Source organism: Callorhinus ursinus, unplaced genomic scaffold (assembly GCF_003265705.2).
Source record: "Callorhinus ursinus isolate GAN/ISIS: 27379988/994484 unplaced genomic scaffold, GSC_fseal_2.0 scaffold2, whole genome shotgun sequence".
Taxonomy (NCBI): domain Eukaryota; kingdom Metazoa; phylum Chordata; class Mammalia; order Carnivora; family Otariidae; genus Callorhinus; species Callorhinus ursinus.
The window spans coordinates 22811440-22834710 of NW_027397064.1; the positions used below are offsets into that span (position 1 = coordinate 22811440).

Here is a 23271-nt window from a genome sequence, read left to right on the forward strand (position 1 = left end):
CTCGGGGTCCGGGGCTCCAGGGTGGTGAGATCAAGTCCTGCATTTGGCTCTGTGCTGGGCATGGAGCCTGCTTAAGATTCTCTCCTTCTCCCTCTGCTCCTCCCTCCACACTAATGCAGGTTCTCTCTCTCTCAAAATAAAATAAATAAATTTTTAAAAAATTGCCTAAGGTATAGGTGTTTTTATGGAACTCCAGACATCTCAAATTAAATACCTAGTATTTTCGGGGCACCTGGGTGGCTCAGTTGGTTAAGTGTCTGCCTGCAGCTCAGGTCATGATCTCGGGGTCCTGGGATCTAGCCCTGAGTCTTGCTCCCTGCTCAGTGGGCAGCTTGCTTCTCCCCCTCACTCTGCCCCTCTCCCTGCTCATGCTGCTCTCCTGCTCTCTCTCTCTCTCTCTCTCTCAAATAAAAATCTTAAAAAAAAACTTAGTATTTTATTCTTTATTTTTTGCATATTTGTTTACAGCAAGTAAGATAAGTCAAGAAGGAATAGTGCAAAGGAAAAGAAAGACTTTAGAGCCAAGTAGATCTGGATTCACATGAGCTATATACCATTTTCTGTGCTGTGCATTACAGTTGCACTTTCTGAGCCTGTTTCCTTAACTGTACGATAGAGATAGTAATATCTACCTCAAAGGGTTGTTATACCAATATATTTTAGGTTTCAGTGCATTTTAGCTCCATCTTTCTCACCGTCCTTTCTCTTCATTAGGCAAGTTGAATAAAAAAATACTTTTATGGATATACCTTTTATTATATGCTATACCTATTTATTAAACCACAGTTGATAAGTTTGAATACTAGTAATTTATTTTGCATATATATATTTGATTGGCATGTTGGATTTGGAATGATCAAATATTTAACAAATTACATCTAGTCATAAAATGATAGATATTTGACATACAAATGCACTTCCTGCTTTTTATGACAGAAATAGACTTTCCTCACTTAGTAAATATTCTCAAGTGCTAGTAAAATCATCTCTAATTTGAGTGGGAAGAAGTGATGACAACAGGTGTTAAAATCTCTTTTATCTTTGTTAACTGACTGGATAATTGGGTAAATGTGATTTAGATTTGCTACTGGCTACCATAGGAACAGAAAATAATTGTAATGGTAATTTGTCAATATGAATAATACTGCTAGAATATATATAATTATTAAATATACTCTAGCAGTGTTAACATTAATAAAATACCGGTAAAAGGATCTGTTTATGCAAAATGGACTTTGAATTTCTTTTATGATTTCTGCCCCAGATAAAATAACAATGACAATAACAGTAAGAGGTGGAGAAGGAATAGATCATTTTAGAAAGTGGCGACATGTTTCATTTATATTACAGTGGCAGATTTTAAAAACAATCTGATCCTTATATACAAAGTAATCTTTTAAGTGGCAAAGACCAGATTGTTTTTCTTTTTCAGCTTTATTGCAGTATAATTAACAAATAAAATTACAAGGTATTTAAGGTGTACATTGTGGTTGTGGTGATTTGATATACGTATAAACTGGAAGGTTTAACTACCATTGTAGTGATTTGATATGTATATAAACTGTGAAAGGAGTTCCACCATGTAGTTAATTACTGCATTCATTCATCACTTCACATATTAAAAAAAAAAGTTTTTGTGAGAACATATAAGTTGTATTCTTTTAGCAAATTTTGGTTATATAATACAATGTTATTAACTTATATAGCAATGATATTTTATATTAGATACTCAGACCTTATTCATCTTATAGCTGAATGTTTGTACCCTTTTACCAACCTCTCCTCTTTTTCCCCACTTCCCAGCTCCTAGCAGTCACTTTTCTGCTGTCTCTGATGGACATTTTGGTTGTTCTATATCTTGGCTATTGTGAATGATGCTGTGGTCAACTTGAGAATGCAGATATCTCTGCCGTTCTTTACAAACTTATAGTATTTATATATACTAACAATGTGACACTGGAATACAATTCACTTTAAATCATCTGCTTAATAGGACTATTTCAAGTTTATTTATAGTAACTCCATGTTAAATTTTAGCCTATTTTCCTCTTTGTAATCAGTTTCACCAAATATAAATACACACTTCTCTATATTGTGCTAAATGTATAGGTACATATTAAAATATCCCTTTTTACCTATAGAAATATGGAACTAACGCTTCCTTACAGATTTTCAGGTTTAAATAATATTCTCATCTTTGGTGCTGAAAGTTAAGGTAGCAAAATATAACCTGTGCCATATACAAACATCTCTAATAGTGAGCTGTGATACAGTAGTATTTTATTTTATATGTAGTTTGGAAATATGAGACTATACCTAAAATCTACATAGGCATTTATAAATAGCTATTTGTTGAGTGAAAGGGAACTGAGCATAAGACTAAAGCCTGAAGACTCTGTGAAAGAATCTCTTTCTTATAATTTTATGTTAATGAACACAGACTGGAATGATACCATTTCTTATATAAGAATATATTTCTTAAAACTGCTTGGAAAATTCTCAAATTTAGAAATGAATTATAAAATACTAATTGTGAAGTAGAATGTGAATGTTAGAGATGATAGCACCCTTTCAACTATATTTGTGAAATATGTTTCTAGGCAAAATGTTGTATTGAAGGTAGAGTAAACTGCTCTCACTCTCTCTCATGTTTGAATTATAATCATAGCTGACATTCACACGAATGTGGAAGTTGTTCTTTGTCCAGGCCAAGTGTGGTATTTTCTCAAAACTTTTGTATTTTATTAAGTATCTAGGTCACTTGTTGGGGAGACTAAGGATGATAATCTGACCTATTACATTATTTTACTTATAAATCTTAAAGTCTTAAAGGACTGCTTTTATCAAATGATTTTTTCCTTGAACTAAATTTAGAACGTGTCTATACTAAAAAAGAAAGACATTGAAATAATAAATCCTTATGTCTCGTTAACCTTTGGATGTATATCCACAAAAGGATTCCAGTATATTCATCTGCTGGTAGAGCAGGGGCATATTTGAGCCTCAGAGATAATTGAATCAGGAACTAGATCAATGTTAGGAACCATTCTTCTTGTTTTTCATCTATCTCTGTGTTAATGTTATTTTCTCAGATTAATTTTTCTATGGAGTGGACCCATAGCTACCAACATCTTCCAGCTCCATACCTTCTAAATTTTGCTATTCAGAGAATAAGGTCCTCTTCTTTTTATAAATTCCAGTTGGAAAATCCTCAAGGAATGCCTCTGATTGACCCAGGTCTGATTATTTTAAAAATCATATGGCTACAAGGAATTGGTATTATGATAGGCACCCTCAGTTGAATCACATAGTTGGAATAAAGAGAAAATAGGTCCACCAAATAAGGAAGATACTCTTCCATGCTTGAGTTGATGATGACAGGCTTGTGACTGAGTGAAGCACAGAGAAGCTGGTAGTATTTCCTGGCTAGATGTGTTTTCAGAAAAGTATGTTTGCCTCCTTTGGAACAATATAAGGACTTAGAGCTGATTATATCTTGGTCTGGAGTGGGTAACACAAATAATAAAATAATAGACTTGACCTTTATTCACAAGAAATTTGCATTCTGCTTGCAGAGATATAACAAACCTAAAACAGAGAACAACCTGTTATGAATTTATTGTAGACTGTATGCAGTTGAATTTCAGAGAATGCCAGGATCAATATGTGCTATAGTCTTCTAAAGATTTTGAGAATTCAGTTTAGTTTACTTATAAGGATGTGGTATTAATAAATAGAGCTAAAGAAAGCTGGTATTCCATCTAGAAAGAAGAGCACGGGAATATATTAGAAACAGAAATAAGCACAAGATGTACCAAAAGCCATGAGACTGGTTCTTTGTAGGATTGGAAAAGGTCGAGAAAAAAAAAGTTGAATATATATGGCGAGACTAGATTATGGAAGACATTGAAAATCTGAATGTGTATGTATTACTAAGAACACATATACAAATCACTACAGTGGTCTCAATATGAGGTAATACTCTCCAAAAAATTAAAAAAAATATTAACACCATTAACACCATATGTTATGAATAGCTGTAAGAGATTTACCTGTACAATGATTGTCTTTAGAAAGCAGTAACCAGGAAAAAAATCTGAAAAGCTTTTTATAGTGCTAAGCACAGTTGAAACCCAAGACATATTAACATCTTTCAGAACTGCAACTCATAAGTGACAGTCACGTTGCTCTGAAGTTGCAATTGCAGTCAAAGAATGGCAGTAATATATATGTGGTAGACATTACATCATTGGGACAAATGTGTTTAAAGGAAGTTTACAATTGCTATAAGAGTATAACTTTATGTAACTTTGTCCCTAAGTGTTTCCAACTGCCTAATTTTCTGAAACCATGTTATTTTAAGAGAAAATTCATGGGTAGAAATTACATAGTGGTTTCATTTTGGGGAAAAAAAACTGAAGTATTTTTTACTCTAAACATTCAAAACATTTTATACTATATCTATAAATAATAAGATGATGCTATTTTTACTGAGATGTTAGTTGAAAAGTGCCATCATTAATGTTATATGTAGATTTTTAAAAAGCACTTTCTTATAGTGAGTTAAATGATGTAAAAAAATCTATTTTGGGGGGACACCTGGGTGGCTCAGTCAGTTAAGCATCTGCCTTCAGCTTGGGTCATGATGCCAGGGTCTTGGGATCAAGCCCCACATCAGGCTCCCTGCACAGTGGAGAGCCTGCTTTCCCCTCTCCCTCTGCTGCTCTCCTTGCTTGTGCTGTCTCTCTGTCAAATAATAAATAAATAAAATCTTAAAAAAAAGATATATTTTTTTGGTATTTTCTTTTGATTCATCTTTTTAAAAAATAAATATTGAAATAGTTAACATTTTAGAAAAATAAGATTTAATTGATCTCTATAGCTGTCCATAGATCAGCTTCAGCCCACTGATATGAGAAAATAATTTTTTTTGAAAATAATTTTTTCTAGGAAAAAACAGTTGTAACCATTGAACAATTTTTTCAAATGGTAATATGGCAGATAATTTAAAAAGGAAATCTATCATGTCCCAATAGTTATGTTGAATTTTAAATTATCTTCAATGCTTTTAACTCCCTTTTAAACTAATATTCCATTCTGCTCTCAAAAAAAATTAAATATCTAATGCAGATAAAATAGTATATAATTTCAAAGGACATCAAAGGACAACAAAGGGAACTGCTATTGTTGAAATTGCAATATTTTTAAATTTCTAAATTGAGTAATAGTTTCTTGAATATTGCTATAAAATGATTTTATTTAAAACAAAATAAGGACTTTGGGGAATTTTAGGGTGCTTTAAGCATTTCCAGGGGCTGTAGAAATCTGTAGCTCTGATTCTTATATCTAATTTCACTTAAATTTGGTGGGTATCATTTTCTTTCCTCTTGGTTAGGTATAGTACTGAGCTTAACTTATTAGTTATTGTCAAAAATCTGGAAATATCAAAATTGAAACCACCAAATCAAGAAATTGTATTTATTAAGAGTTTATTGTACACAGAACAGTTTGTAAACTGGGAGCTTTCAAAAATAACTGATATGAAGCTCAGGGGAATGAAGTTATAGGATAGCTTATAAAGTAAAAGTGAGGAAGTTGTTAACTTTTACAGTGATTGGTATTGCAATGGAGATTGTCAGATGGCAGGGAGTGGGTTACAAGCGATTATCTCAGACCACATTAGGAAGATGATTTCAGTCTCTTTTATGATTTTCAGAGACACTTAAAAGAAATAACCTAAGTTAAGTTTCATTTTTGTTCATGAAATAAGCTAGATTTAGTGTTGTTTATGTGGTTTAAACGGTTTTGTCTACTCAGGGAATCCTCAAGTCTTGTCTCCATTTCACATTGAAATTTTAACAACAATATATCATTTTTAGATGAGATGTGAAATTTAAAATGAATAAAAAATGTTTGTAGCAAAGTAGGCTAGAAAAGAGAATGTGGCAGAAAAAAGAGATAAAAGGATGTGTATGTATATCTGAGACACAAAGCCAGAGGATACTAATTGAGGTATAAATGGTGAAAAGCACAAAAGGGTACTGAATAGGGAGGTGATGAATGAAGCCTGGAGAAATAGAAAAATAAGAGGTAGAGAAAAAGATACTGATTGGGTCAGATTGTTACAGTTAAGAGCAGGGGCTAGACTCCAAATGCTTTGCTTTTAAACATGGCTCCACTTTTTATATGTTTTAGTGATCCTGGGTAATGTACTTAGTTTTTCAAAGGATTCTTTTTAGGGTGTAATGGGTACATGCATAATTTGTTGGAAGACACTTTGTAAGTTATAAAGATATAAATATAATTTATTCAATTTCTGCTTCCTCATTCATTCATTCATTCAGCAAACAAATGTGCTGGAACTATTGATTCTTGCTTTTCCTTTACCTTATTCGTATTTGCCTTCTTTAGCAAATTTCAAGTAAAACCAAACTTGGGAAGTTTTCAGGGCTTAACCTTAGCAATTTTGATCATGCTATTACTTTTGGTACCCTTCATGAAAATTATATAATGTTCTAGAGATGAAAAGGAACTAGGAGGTCATTTAGTTCAACTCTCTCATTTTAAAATGAGGAAACAAGCCCAAATTTATATTGACATAAATGCTAGATTGCCAACCAAGGCATATTTCCTAGCCTCCCTGTGTTCATTCATCATCATTGTAATACTGTTTCACTTTTACATTTAAGCATGTAACTTTTATTTTTTTAAAAAGATTTTATTTATTTATTTATTTAAGATGGAGAGAGAGAACACAAGCGGGGAGGAGGGTTAGAGGGAGAGGGAGAAGCAGACTCCCTGCGGATCAGGGAACCCAGTGGGTGTGGCGCTCAATCCCAGGACCCTGGGATCATGATCTGAGCTGAAAGCAGACCCTTAACCGACTGAGTCACGCAGCCAACATGTGACTTTTATAATTATCACAAAGCTAGATGGTGGCAGAACTAGGTAAGAGCCTAGTTTGGCTGTCATTCTGTTATTTCCAATAGTTTGTGGACTCTCACTCAATTTGCATTAGTTTAAATGTCACTTTCTGGTTTGTTTTTTTTTTTCTTTCTTAACCACATGTTTTCCTTCCTAAATGGATTGTAATACCTTGGTGAACACTGACTAATTTAAACAAACACCTTTGAGTGCCCACTATGTGTAAAATGTTGCTGTTTGCAAAAGTCGTTATTAATTGACCACCTCTTGTTTTGTGAGGAAAGAAACATTTAAAGTTCTGTAGGTAACTAAAAAAATTATTTTGGGCCAATAGACTCAAAATATCCTTCTAGGAAACTGACATAGTTGGCTAAAATCCATAATGTACTTCTGTGCAGATTGTATTAACACTTGAGAGGAACTGGTGCTATTAAATTTGAACTCCTTTAAAAATATAAGCCTTAAAATGTGAAAATGAGTATAGGAGATTAAGTCCCACCATCGGTTCTCAAACTGCTAAACTATACTTTCATGTCAAAATGTGAAATTATTAATCTGAGAAATGCAATGAAAAAAACCCATTGTTACCAGTTTACAGACATGTAGAACAATGACAATCCAGAAATGACTGCAAAATGACTCTACTGGAATGGAACTTTGCTTGGAAATATTCACCCACCCATAAAAAGAGAGGAAAGAGAGGTTTTAGTATAATAAATACATCTATTTAGATGTAGAAATATACCAACATTTTTTTGTGGAGGTTGCAAAAAAACTCTACTTAAAAATGTGGAACAAAAGTAGAACAAAATATCCTACTTGGTTTCCAAGTAATAATTAAACATTTCAGTCCACTCCTAGCTAAAATGATTGGATTGCTGGATAAGAAGAGTCATTATTCTGAGACTTCCTGGGGTTGCTGATACCCTCTCATGCATAACTAATCCTTGTCGAAATCACTCCAACTAGTTAAGCAGAAGAGGCAGTTTCTGTATTCCACCTCCAGAGGTGTTGACTTCTGATAGCCAAGTGTTGTGTACAGAGTTTATCATTGGGTAAGAGCAAGTGGAAAATTGTTCTACCTCAGGGAAGGTTTGAATGTCAATTACCCTTCCCCTTATTTCTCTATGTTTACTATTTAGACAAGGTGATTAAGTTTAAATTTAAAATTTCTCAATGTTTTTGCATGTATCATAGATGGGATGGTAATTTTGCAATATGAAACAGAAGCCAATTAATCACCTTTTGAACTGAGTCATGCAACTAATTGAATGAAGCTGGCTGGGGACACACACAAAATAATTAGTTTGTGCCTCATAGGTTGTTGGTATTAAAATATGATATCATTTTACCACATATGAAAACATTAATACAGATTAATATTTTGGGAATTTTTTCCCTGTCAAATAAGCTTTATTCATGTTTAAAGTTTAACATCTAAAAATAGTTTAGAAATTCTATAGCAGATGAAATAAATTTGTGCTCATAATCATAAAAGCATGCCAATAATGAGGTTAGTATATGGCCTAATTATATATAAATTAAGTAAAATATATATTAAATGATATATATGATTACACATATATGTGTAATATGTAATTATACATATTTAATACATACATATGATTTAATTACCAAAGATTGTCACCCTGAGTTCCCTTAACTACCTTTATGTTTGTATATTATGAGAGAAGAACTGCCTGGAAATGAGATTATGGAAATATTCTCTGCAAATCTAACACAAAGAGCAGTAACTCAAAGGACACAAACTAATGGTGTCCTTATATATGAAGATCAAGACATTATTATAATAAATGACCCCAAACTTCATCCTGTACAATTTACGTGTCAAACATTTGATTATGCTTATAGAATTTTCCTACTTTGGTTATCTAGAAAAGCAGATTTGTGGTTGAAAATACTGAGATTGCAATAAATGACTGACCACAAAAATGAATAATTTATTCATTAATTCACAACCATTTAAATGCCTGTACTGTGCCTATGCTAAATAATAGATCCAAAAATGAACATGATGTGTTCCACCATTTAAGGCATTCATGAAACTTACTCACATTTTTTTTCCTATCCCAGTTAACTTGTTACTTAAACTGGAAGCTCTAAGTCATACCTGATTTTTCATGTCTTCCTTGTGTCTCTAAGTTTTATTAATTTCTGTGTCCTAACATTTTCCTCCTCTGCTCAGCTGCTTCTCCTCCTCTTAACTCCCACTGACTTATATTTTTGCCCTTAGCAGTTTCTATCTGGAACTGTTATAATAGTCTATTGTCTCCAAATTGGTCTTTCCAGACTCTCACCCTTAAATCTATCTTGGAGTATGTTTGAGTGATCTTTCTTAATGTGGACCTTACTGTGGACTCTTGCACCAAAAACCTTCTCTGCCTAGACAATCAAGTTGAAACTTCTAAGCACAATCCCGAAGGTCCTTCATAGCCTCTCTGCATTCTGCTTTTGAAGATTATCTTCTACATATACACCTGATTCCTTTATTATTGCCACAGTGGGTTACTCACTTTTCTTTAACAAATGATGCACTTTCTTGTCTGTGTACCCTCTCTGTTCTTCCTCTTGCTCCACCTTGCTTCACCAGGTGTTTCTTACAAATTCCTACATAAATCTCAAAGCCCAGCTAAAGATAAAACACTTATCAGCTTTTCCTGATTCCCCACTCCCTAAAGTAAATGAATTGCTCCCTTTGCTGACTTGTATAGTATTTTCAAAACCTATTACAGTATTACAGTTTTTTGTTGTGACTTTTCTGTCTTGCTCACCCTCACTTGATTTCTGAATGTTTCTGCTTTATCTTATCTGTTCAGCACATGGCAGTGTTATATGTCACATAGTAGGTACCCAATATTTGTTGAAATCAACTGTGAAAAAATGGCTTTGGGAGCCAAGGCAAGCACAATTGCTGATAAGATCCCATTACTTTATGGCATAAAATGGAAGATAATTATGTTGTAGAACCTTTACATATCATATGTAATGATATTAAATTTGAATGATAAAAATAGCATAGTAGTATTCCTGGAATGCCCTAAGGAAAAATAATTATTGCCAAAATCCTATTTTAAAAATCACCCTCAAGATCAAGACTTCCATTGCCTCAAATACCTCAGGCCAAAGAAAAAGGAATTCAAGGGAAAATTTGAGTTGACTGGGAAAAGTTGGATGAATTTTAATGTGGGTATCAAACATAAAAGATTTAGAGATAATTAAACCATATTATGCCAATAAATTGATAGGTAGTGACTTAATGGCATTAATTCTAAGGATATCAAAGGACAGTCGTGAAGAAAGCTAATAGAATAGAATAAAACGCATCATCATCTTTGTATAAAGCTTTGAATGTCCATTTCTGTAAGGATACTCAGTGTGGTAACATGTCCAGGAAGATTTGGCAAAACTTGTAATAGTCTAGAAAGGAGTTAAAATGATTTAAAAGATAGTGCAGGTGCTTCCATAAAGATGAAATCACAAAACGTTCCTGTAGAAAGAAGAGTACGAAAGTGTGGTGTAATCAGAAGACTAAGATCCTTAAGAATTTTATTGGATTATTCATGTTTTACACTTCTAAAATAAATTTGAATGTATTTAGAGCCAAAGAAATAAAGGCACCATTTATCTGTACTCATTTAAAACAGTTGATAGTTATAGGAATTATTTGTATATACATTTAAAAATATTTACTCTGCTAAAAAATAAAAATAAATAGAAAAAATAAAAAATATTTATTCTGTGATGGGTCGTTAAGGATTAGTAAGGGTATTTTGAGGTACTCCTACCTTTGCAGTTGGTATAATGAAATTATTGCACGTTTCTGTGAAATTTTCACTGGGGCACCTATAAGAGACTAAATATTGTGGTGAATGAACTATGCAGATTCTAGGGCACAGTTATAATAAAACCTTGACTTATGTTAGTAGAACATGTAAAATACGGAGCATTTAGCTTCAGTAGAAGAGTCCCATTATAAACAATTTTGTTTTCTACTTAATAGGAGAAGTATAGTTACCAATTACTTTTTGATAACACATTGTAGAACATACTGCTGATTATTATCTTTTAATTCTTTGGATATATATCTGTTTTCATATGTTTTGACGTAAACTGAAAAAATACATTTCTTGTCCTTAAAAGCCCTGCAAAAATTATATCCCTTAAGTATAAATGACACTATGCTTTTTTTGTTATTTTAATTATGAGTTCTGCATTTAAAAACTTCTAGCAAAATGTGTTTCTTAACCTTCACAATTAACCCAGCATCTTTTTTTTTTTAAGAGAAGATGATAACTAATGAAAGAAGCACTATGGTATTTATAAGCAGCATACTCAGTCTTTTTCTACTTAAGAACAATCAGTTGAGAGTATAATTCTGAAATAATTAATCAGCTCTTAGAGATTTCTATTTCTTCTACCTGTCACTTAATTTTGTACCATATTTATCCCCTCAGTATTTGTACTCCAAAAATATTTTACATTTTTTTAAGGTATGCCGTATTTTCTGACAACTATAATATAGTTTTGTTGTAGAATTTTGAGACTAACCATTTATCTACATAGGTTGTTCTTAATATATATTTCACTGTCATTTTTTACACTGATTTCATCTTGGAATGATTCTTTTGAAGCTGTTTCTTAAAATTACATTTTCTTTCATCCCAAAAGGTTGCTATAAAAAACTGATTTAATAAAAACAAAGTACTGCTGTAAAGAAAGTGTATACTGCAGTTTATAAAGCATTATATCCTCAGAAGAAAAAACATATTTATGCTTATTTTTCACAGATTCTTTTTTCCCAATTTTCTTTAAGGGTGAAATAAACTTGAATTTTTTAAACTACCCTTTCCCTCCCCCCAAGAAAAAGGAGCTTAGGAGAGAATTTACTACATTAAAGATGTTTGAGGACCTGGGTGATAGCTGTCTATTTTCTTGCAGAATGCCCAGCACCTAGCACAGTGCCTTGAATATAATAAGTGTTCAATAAATATTTGTCAAATAATCAGGGTGTTATACTTTTAACAATGTATTGTTTTGTACTTATTTTACTCTTATGGGGTAAGATACACACTGGTATTCTCTATTGCTTTGTAGCTAAAGCTTATAAAACTAGCACTTTTTTCATTCATTTTTCTATCCACTAAAATAAAAAACAAATTGAGGTTGCATCTGAGGTTTAGAATTTTTTCTTTACTGTGGTTTTATGCACAATCATTTTCTTTCTGCCCCATCTTTGGTAATGAAACCTATAGGAATTTAGTATACACCAAAACATTTTTTTTAAGTGAAGGAATTTAAAATGCCAGAATTAAATATTCAGTTCCTCATTCAGTTCCTCACTTGCCACATTTCACATGTTCATCAGCCATATGTGGCTAGTAGCCATCATCCTAAACAGTGCGTATATAGAATAATTTCATCATTGTGGAAATTTTGTTGGGTGTCTCAGGGCTAGAAACTGTTGCCTTCCATCAAGATTGGGATCTGGAGAAATGGGAGATCGAGATCGAGAAATGGGGAGTAAGTAGGATTAGGAAGGTGATACAGATTTATCAGGCTAAGTTTGAGATGTCTGTGGATAAGCAGCTAGGCAAGGATCTATAATTTAGGGTAAAGGTCAGAGCCTGAGATACAGATTTAGGAATCATCAGGACATGGGTGGTAATTAAAACCAAGAGAACACATTAGTTCACCTAATGAGGGATTGGAAAGAAGCATAATGGATGGTTAAAGCAATGCATCTAGGGCAACACATCTGGGTGTAGGAGAATGGTCCCTTAAAAGTGATCAGATTGTCAGAGAGGTAAGAGAAAAATAAGAAAATAGCATCTAAGCAAAGGTCCTTACTTTTTTATGAATAGAAAAAGATTAGTGAGGTCCTCAGTGTCAAATACAGCAGCAGGGTTCATTAATTTACATCTTAACCCTCAAATGAAGGAGGATCAATAATTTTTCATAACTTGGATCAAATTCACCTAGCTAAATTATTATTTCTTAGCCTTTTAATATTGGCAGTTTACATTCTGTTTTAGAATGTATAGCACATATTATTCTCCCTAAAATGAGTTCTGAGATTATGGTAATTTTTCCTGAACTTTTATATTACGAGAGAAAGAGAGAGAGAGAGAGATTGAGAGAGGACTCAGAGAATCATAGAACCAAAACCAGTCTTAACAAATATTGAGTCTTGGGGTGCCTGGCTGGCTCAGTTGGTAGAGCATGCAACTCTTGATCTCAGGGTTGTGAATTCAAGCCCCATGTTGAGTATAGAGATTACTTCAAAATAAAATCTTAAAAAAAATTGAGTCTGTTTCAGTTTGTTGACATGGAAAGAGACCTTGAAAGTGAAAATGACTTACTAAAGTTATAGAGTGAGTTAGAGAGCTATTCTACAATACCTATTACATTGCTCCTGTTTGCTGATTTGGTCCAGCAGCTAGTGCTGAAGGAAATTAAAAGTTAATAGATTATGATCATATTTACTAGAAGTTAAAAGTTTTGAATAATGAACAGTTCTCATAATAGACTCATGGGAATCATTAAGCTATTTTAGAAACAGATAAAATATTATTTACTGCAGGAATAATATTCACCTTCCTACAGGAGCTCACAAATCAAAAGGTTTCATATTCTTATACAGATTATAACAATGTGTGTTTTATGCATAAATGTTTTTCTCTGAAATCAGTGTAGAGTGGAAACAAAACCTCTCAGATAATAGCTAGCTTTTCAAATTAATGTTTTCATGCTAAGCAGTCATTGAGTTTTTCAATCTGACAGCATGTTTTGGGTTTATGAAAGAGAAATCATCTTAAATTAGTCTGTCTTCTCGGTGGAAAAGAAGACAAATTGTCAACTTCCTAGTGCCTCACCACAGTAAGTTATAGAAGTTAAGAAATACAGTATTGTATCTGTTAACATATAGAAGGTCTGCAATTCGTATACCCAGTGATTTTGGAGAGAAAGCAGAAAATACTTTCTCTAATACTCTGTCAAAGATGTCTGAAAGATTGATAAAATTAGGTTTAAATATCCTAAATCTGAATAAAGTCCATTAATTCTTTTACATTCTCATCTCTTTTTTTCTGTAAATACATTTCTCTGATAGCTAGGTAAAAGTATTTTTAAACTTTAAAATGACAACAATTAAAAAAACCTAATAATCATAATCATATAGAAACATTAAAAAGTATATCCAGAATTATAAAAAAGAGGTGGCAAATTATCACAGATCTCACAAAAACAAAGAAATTGGGCTAATATCAAAGTTTGGTGGATATCAATTAAATAAATATATTTAAATAAGGATCCTATTAACAACAACAACAACAAACACTGAACCTAACAAGTAGAACATTAATCTTATGTTATCTGTTTTTGGAAATTGTCTTACTTTCCCTATCAGTGAGTGCCATTCATAGACAGAGTTCAGTGTGCATTTTCAAAATACCTCAGTTATTGAAGGCAGAAGGACTTTGTATAACTTTTATGTTAGACTGAAGTCCTTTGGACATATGTTATTGTCCCATAGATCTCAAATAGGAAATTGGTATAGGTTCTTTTCAAAATAGATTTTCAGGGTTTGAGTAGTCTATATGAAGGGGGGCTGGTGGTGAGGGAAAGATGTAAGCACTGACAGCTATAAAGTTACATGTTTGATACCTTATATAATGATAGGACATCATATATAGCTATATAACCTTCACAAAATGCTATAGCTAGGTATCATCCTTGTTTTCAGACTAAATACACTTAGCTCTGACTGGTTAAATGATTTGACCCAAGATACCCAAATAGACAACATTAAAGCTAGAATTTTAGCATAGGGTTATCTCATCATACAATCTAAGTTTGTTTTAATAAGATAAATCAATAAACATAAGTGGAGAGCTAAAATTTTCTATTGAAAATTATGTAGTTTTGAGAACCAAGTTAGTAACACTAGCTTTTACATTTTCTTAAATATAAACAGTTGTGATTTGTTCTGAGATATTTAGGTTTCAAAAACAATTTTAATCTTTTATTTTAGTATTTCTAGTATGTAGACATATCTTAACAGGAATTAATTATTCAAATGTTTGTAAACTTAGAGTAAGTAGTTTATATTCTAAGACACAGTTACAAACATTGATTCTAAACTTTATATGTGTTGGTATATGTACACATGTTAAACTATATATGTTAACATATAAGTCTGAATGTGTTAACATGATAACAAATTCTAGCTGCACTCTCCAATTAAAGATTCATTTTCCCAGTAACTTCCTCCCATGCCTTCCTATAAAGATGTCCTGAGCATTTGTTAAATTTCACTGACTTACATATTGATCAGTAAAACTAAATTTATTCTACATTTCTTGGTGATGTTCACTTACACCTTTGGATGCATATGGTGGTTTGTAAAACATTTGTAATTTTGAAACCAAAATTTACACTATTGTTACCACCTTTCCTATAGAGAGTTATCGGAAGACTCTTACATTTTATTTGTACATGTTTTAAATTTTTTAGTTTAAAAGACATTAGATTTTAATCTTTGCAGAAGATTCTGACATTGTCACAAGTCTAAGTCTCTCTGGAGGTTGGAAAGTGTATGTGTGAATAAAATGTGCAAGGTCATTAAGGTTGCATGGTTTAAAGAACCTTGGTAAGTTATTCCCTCCCATCATCCTCCCCCTTCATTCCACACATAACTTTCTGCCCTACTCATGACATCTTTCCCCACCCCTTTCCATTTATTTTCTACAACAAAAAGAATGATAGTTAACTGCCCCTGATAAATATCTGAAAAAGAACTGGACACTCACAGTCCATGCAATGTACGAAAGAGGTGCCTCAGACAATCGTTCTCTTGTTCTATTCTATTGTGCTTCATGCTTTCACTTGTGATGCAACCTTCATTTCAACCCATTCTCCCCTCACATGTAAATCCAACAGGCTTTGTAGATATGAATAGCTGTGCCCTGTAGCAACTAGACAGAAATGAAAGGAATGTATGCGTAAGTCTAAACTATAGTATTTTACTGCATGGTTGAGGTTTAGCTGTACTTAAATGTTGGAAAATATTGGGGAATTGCTTCAGATGCTAGAGTTAATGATTTTTGGTGAACTTGGTGACATTTCTTAAGTATGTGATTTCTAGTTTTGCTTTAACTTCTTTATATAGCACAGTTGGGTTATTAAAAATAAAACTATTGCAGATAAACTGGATGTGTGTTAATTTTAATACTAAGTTAAAATTTATTAACTAATGAACTACTGAAAAGCTAAAAAAAAAAGCTACTCTATTTTAACTCCCAGTATACTTATCACTATATAATTTGTTTTGTATTTCATCAAAATATATGATGATGGCTGGTATTAGCTGAAGATAAGGAGGTCCTTACCTAGGAATAAGCTGTGTTTATATCAATGCAGGCAATTCCTTTGGGTAGATATTTTAAATCACTTAATTCTATTTAATTATCAGACTATAAACAAGTAGTTATGTTTTTTAAGACAATTTTTTATACTTCTGTAAACATAGCTCAAATATCAACTTCCTTTGAAATATTCTCCAACTTCATTACAGAAAATCAGTGGTTTATTCATATACAAAATATTTATCATAGTCCTGAGCAATTGTATCAATAGATTTTTATTCATGACCTTCTCAACAACTGGACTGTCAAATAGAAAGCCTGGCTCCTTCTCTTATTCTCTCTTATTTAAAATATTCTCTTTTTAAAAATATTCTTAATTCTTGACTTTCCACTGCATATCAGAGTGCTCAGGGTATAGTAATCACTCCAATTAATATTTGTTGATTGATTCACAAACTTTTATTGTTTTAACATCTGATAATTTGATCAAAGCAAAACTGCTTTTGCTTAACATAATTCAGACATAGGCTGTAGGGTAATTACCACCACTTACGTTTCTTACTCATATTTTAAATATTATTAAATATAAAACTATGTAATATTAAGTATTCAAGTACATCTAGCTTTCTGTTACTCTGTAGGCAAACAGACCTCAATGTAGCAATATTTCCTTAGCATTTGGGAAGTGTTTTTACAATGCCTTTTGAGTATTTATCTAGTATCATATGGGAAAGATCATTATCCACCTCTGTTGGTCAGCCAATATATGGGGACCATGCAGCAACCGCAATTTGACCTCAGTTGTTTCCCTTAACATATAAAAAACAGGTTTTTTTAAGAAATATATTTTATTATATGAATGATGTGCTGCCAGTATATTACATCATGTATAACAACATTTTCTTTCTTTAAAATGTGTCTCTGGAGGGTGCCTGGGTGGCTCAGATGGTTAAGCGTCTGCCTTCGGCTCAGGTCATGATCCCAGGGTCCTGGGATCGAGTCCCGCATCAGGCTCCCTGCTTGGCGGGGAGCCTGCTTCTCCCTCTGCCTCTCTCTCTCTCTCTCTCTCTGTCTCTCGTGAATAAATAAATAAAATCTTTAAAAAAATAAAAAAATAAAATGTGTCTCTGGATTTAAGAATACCTGGAGAGAACTGCAACAGGAATATAATGTGCTATTTTATAAGTGAAAAAGTGTGTTATATATCCTACTAACTGTTTGGGAAACACTTTCTCTGCTAGTGCTTTATGTTTCAGCTGAATGATTATATAGTGAGTAATTTATAATTTAGAACTAAAGTAGAAGAATCCATACTTGTTAAAATGGAAGACTGTAACTGTGAGATTGATCTTTATCTGAAAAATTGGAAATAGTAATTTTCATTAAACAGATATGGTTTTCTGTAGAAGTGGTAATCACTGTGGAAACAGATATAATTAAGTCAAAATACTAAGTAGATAAGTTAATGTAACTAAGACTGTGATTAGCTTTATTCCTAAAGAAAATAACATCAATTATTTGTATTCTTTATTTATCCACTTTCTCTTCTGCCAAAATTTTCATGTATTCTCATTCATTAAGGTTTTTTTTTTGTGGTAGGGGAAAACGGGGGGAATATAAAACAAATGGATAGTTCTGATATGGTGAAGGAAGTGGTTGGTTAAATCTCCATCTGTACAAGCAAATACTCATATATTATTTTCCCAAGATTTTTATGTTGTCTTGCTTCTTTATTCTTAGCTGAAATCTTTCTGAATTAGCACTACATTTGAGTCACTGTTAAGTAATTCTTTTTAGACAGTGAATCAGATGCTTCAGGAGACATATTCAGTATATACTAATATGCCTTAACTGTTTCAAGACTGTTGAAACAAATTACTGTAACAAATTAATCACAAATTTAGTGGCTTAAAACAACACAGACTTAGTATCTTAGAGTTTGGGAGTCAGAAGTCCAAAATAGGTTTCACTAGGCTAAAATCAAGATCTCACCAACATTGCATTCTGTCTGGAGGCTCTAAGGAAGAAGCTGCTTAGTCTTCTCCAGCTTCTACTGTCTACATTCCTTAATTTATGGTCCTCAGCCAGAAATCTCATCATTCCAACCTCTGCTTCCTTCTTCATATCTCCTTCTCTAACTTTGAGCTTCCGGCCTTTCTTTTTCCGTTATAAGTCCCCTTTTGATTACATTGGGCCCACCAGATAATTCAGTTTAATCTCCAGTCTCAAGCACCTTTATTTTATTATATCTGCAAAATCCCCTTTGTCATGTAAATTTAACATATTAACAACCTCCTGGGATTAGGGCATGGAAATCTCTGGAAGTCTTTATTCTGCCAGCACCAGGATTTTGTTTGATTTAGTTTGACTTTCACCATTGTTAACCATTTAGATCATCATTACCATTGTTCCCTTGAGTTCTGTTTGGTTTGAAATGAAACCGTAAGTTAGCAGTTCCCAGGCTCATGAGATACACACTAGTACATCTGATCACCTCTGAAGTGCATCCCAAGTAATTTGTAACCAGGGATATTTAAGTGCCTTAAAAAAAAAAAAGATTCACCTCCTTTTAAATAGAGTATAGGCAAGGTTATTCCCATAACTTATTCTTATTGCTATTAGCAGAATGGGAGAAAAAGAGGTGGGTATTATAATATACTTGCAAACAAAATACATACCCCAAATCTACAGTAAGTGTCTATTAGGGATGTATCATAAATTAATAGCTGTAATTATGCATTATTATAATTATAAAATTTGTGTCAGTGGGGATGTTCATCCAGTCCTATACCTGTCTGAGAATATTTATACCTGTGAATGCCATTTTCATGTTGGTCATGGATCAGTGGACAGTATTTGATACCTTTTGCTCTTGAGGGCCAAAAGTTAATGTACTGTGAATTGTGCCAAAGTTAATGTACTGTGAGGATGGTCTACAAAAGGCTTAGGTAAATAATTACAATAATGCAAATGATGCAAATTATTACAATTAAAAGCAAATTTAAAAAAACGATAGTATGAAATATATTAAAACCAGTCTGGAAAATACATAGTAGCAAGTGTAACTTGGGGTGATATTTGTCATCATCCTCTCATTAGGGAAAGCTATATATAATTAAGTATAGTCTTAATTATTTTAATAAAAATGTACATTTGATTTAATTAGCTTTTTCTTTCAATACATTTTACTTATTATAGAAATTGCATTTTTCATTACAAATTACCAAAAGTGTTTTGTGTCTGATATATTTTGTACTTTTTCCTACCATCAAAATTTCAGAAGTTGGCTGATATTTATCATTAGCCATATAATAATTTTGCTAGTGACACTTAAGATGATTTTTGTATATCTGATTTCATAACACTGGCAGTAAATTTCTAAGATACAATAAATTGGTTAGTAAATCTCTTTAAAGGTAACACATAGTGGTGATGCTCGGTGCTATCCAGTGATAAAGAATAAATAAGCACTAGAAAAAAGAAATCTGGGTGTTTTAATGAGTTAGGGAATAATGAGAGAAGCCACATTTATTTTTAAAGGCAAAAAACCCCCACAAACAAACCCCACAAAATCAGTACTTAGACTGAATAGAAATATGAAGAGATAAATGACCTCATATGCATTCAGTGGGAAGAAAAGTTTGAGGCAATGAGGCTAAACATAAAAGAGGAAAAGTGAATGTAACCTCAACGACCACATGCTACAAAACCCAAAGAGAAAGGGAATCTGGGAGTATCAGAGGATGAAGCTATAAAACCTTGGGCAAAGAGCTTAATAGCAATTAAAATAAAGGAACAGTTTGAGGGTGGATAAAACAAAGTAGCACGTGTTACAAAGGAAAATATGCTAGTATCATGTAAGAGATATTTAGTAACTGCTTTCAAATAATGGAATCATAGACACAGATTTTTGAGGTTGTAAGCTCATTATTTTGGCTCCCTGGTTTCTCCTAGGATGCAGTATAGAATCTCCATGCCTGGTGTTTATGTATAAACAGAAGCTACTTTTTTCTTTCTTTCATTATTTCCTTTTTAAGTGAATGTTAATACCTTTTATACGTTACAGAGAAGAGGCAGAAAAAACCTCACTCCCACTATGGTACAATGCACTGAGGATCAGCTGAGAGAGGATTATACACATGGCCAGATACAGTTAATTCATTTGTTCTTTTGCCTTCTGATTAAAAAAGGTGGCATTCTGTAGCATCTTGTATGATTAGCAAATGTAAGGTCAAAATTAATCTTTTAACAGTTGTTCAGAAACAGTTTGGTTTTGTTAATTATATTGGCATTTATTTGTGATACATTACAATACTCAATTTATATACACATCTTTTCCAGTCTTCTCCCTTAGAAGTCAACTCTGTTGAGTACACAAAACAGGAAAAAAGATTTAATTTTTAATCTTTAATTTAATCTTGACAAATGCCTTAAAATTACTATTTTTTTTGCACGAAAGTATCCCTTGCGAGTATGCCTGCAAACCATAACATCATGATAGTATTATCTTAGAGATCATGATAAAGGGGCCATATTTTATTTAAACTTTCTCATGATGGAATCTTTAGAATAATTCAGTTACCAATACCTCTTAAGCCATTGAATTTGAGTTTGAAACAAGACAGCTTAACACCAGATTCTATGTGATACTGAATTCTGTTTCATGACAGATGATAGTGTGATTTTATTCAATTCAATTCAATAACAATTTCTGAAACACTTAATTTTTCTGTGAAAGATCTCAGGTAAGTGTATGAAAATAAGACAGTATAAGATTTTTTGCAGTTTAAAAGACAATGTGGGGGCGCCTGGGTGGCTCAGTTGGTTGGGCGACTGCCTTCGGCTCAGGTCATGGTCCTGGAGTCCCGGGATCGAGTCCCGCATTGGGCTCCCTGCTCGGCGGGGAGTCTGCTTCTCCCTCTGACCCTCTTCCCTCTCGTGCTCTCTATCTCTCATTCTCTCTCTCTCAAATTAATAAATAAAATCTTTTTAAAAAAAAGACAATGTGGAAGAAACAAATATTTAAAACTAGCATAAACGTTGTGAAACACATGCATATATATTGAATATGTATATGTGTGTATGTGTGTGTGTGTGAATTTTTTTTTCCTGAAGAGTTAGATTCTTAGTGTACTATGTAAGTGACAGAAAATTAGCTTTTACTTACATTGGCTTATTACTGAAATGTGTATTAAAATGTTCATACGTTTTCTTATATTACAACTCTTAAACCTCTGTATAGTGCTTATTATTTTTATTCCTTCTTTAAAAATTGGATTAAATGTATACAGATGAAAGGCAAGATATTCAAGAGTGACACTGACTATTATTTTTTAAGGAAATTCAAAGATAATCTTTATGAAAACATTTTCTTTGGTATAAAGAACAGCCATAAAAAAAAAAGCGGGACATGTTGACAATATTTCTAGGGAAATGTAATTAGAGTCTTCATTAGCTTAATAAGTCACAGTTTGTTAAAAGGAAAAAGAATAGGTCTTTGCAGAACAAATTAGACGAAGTAGCTAGAAACTTTAGGTGGAATGTATTATTTCACCTTTTGAAAAATTTGATACCAATTAGTTCATTTTCTTTCGTATTGACCTCCTTTCCTGATGAAATAATTGATCAAACTATTTTCTCCTATTAACTCTCAATGACTCTTTAAATATGTTAGATAGAGACATGTGGTTTAGACATATTATTTCTCAGTTCTATTCAATATTTGTGCTTCAGGTTTAACTAACTTTAAATCATGTCTACTCCAATGTAAAATTGCCAGATTTTAGAAAGCTGGTGAAGTACATGAAGCCTAAGTCTGCTGAATCTCTTCTTTAAAATGAAGGGTAAGCTAGGTTTTCATCCATCCTATCTACTTTAGGACATCCTCTTCTCTTTGGAGAAGTTAGAAATTGTGTTGTTGTTATATTTCTGTTAAATATGGCTGACATGGGGTGCCTGGGTGGCTCAGTCGGTTGGGCATCTAACTCTTGATTTTGGCTCAGGTCACGATTGCAGGGTTGTGAAATCCAGCCCTGCCCAGGGCTCTGCACTTAGTGGGGAGTTTGCTTGAGATTCTCTCTCTCCCTCTCCTGATGCAGCCCAACCCCGCTCTCTCATGCACGCTCTCTGTCTCTCTAAAATAAATAAATACTTAAAAAATATGGCTTGCATGTATCCTCTTTGCCTTCCCTTTCAGTTTTATTTAAGTTGCAAACTCATTGTTATATTCCATCTGGCACCAAATGATCCACTCCTTGACTACCTCTCTGATAGTACCATATTCTAGTACATCTCCCCATGGGCAATTTACCATACTATTATACTAACTTTTTTTCGCCTTCAAATTTGAAATAAGTTTATTCTTTATAAATCCCAAGGCTTTTATACGTGTGTGTGTGTGTGTGTGTGTGTGTGTGTGTTTATTTATTTATTTATGAACCTTCTTTCTTCAGATCTTGGAATGGCTACCTGAATCTTGTTAGAATAAACTCTAATATCAATTCCTCAAGAAGGCCTTTCCTTAAAAAAAAAAAAAAAGGCTTTCCTAATTATTCTTGTTAAACCAAAACTTTCCTCTCTCCTCTTCTCTAGGAACTCTGTGTCATATTATTCTGTTTCCTTCACAGTCATAACTGACCAATATTGTGCAAGGTTTATGCTTTAAGAAATACTGCAGTTTAACATTGGAGAACAGTTTTAAATTAAAGGACTGATATTGTAGCAAAATTTCATACCCTAGTGATCTAAATGGAAGATATTTTGAAGGGGAGGAAGGCACATCTCAAAATCTATGAATTTACCATCCATATATGCCTTTTATTTTATTTTTTATTATGTTATATTAATCACCATACATTACATCATTAGTTTTTGATGTAGTGTTCCATGAGTCATTGTTTGCATATAACACCCAGTGCTCCATGCAGTACGTGCCCTCTTTAATACCCATCCATAGATGCCTTTT

General features: G+C 32.8%; 1 protein-coding gene across 8 annotated transcripts in view; it reads left to right on the forward strand.

Annotated features, from left to right (window-relative positions):
- Nucleotides 1–23271, forward strand: part of ERBB4 (erb-b2 receptor tyrosine kinase 4) — a 1101497-nt gene that overhangs the window by 68709 nt on the left and 1009517 nt on the right. Inside the window, exon 1 of one of the 8 annotated variants that reach the window (XM_073879097.1) lies at nt 15899–15944. The exons of the other annotated variants lie outside the window; for them this stretch is intronic. Coding sequence (XP_073735198.1) covers nt 15941–15944 — 4 coding nt within the window. The 5' untranslated portion in view covers nt 15899–15940. Of the gene's footprint in view, nt 1–15898; nt 15945–23271 lie in introns of those variants that run through there. 8 annotated transcript variants of the gene reach the window in all.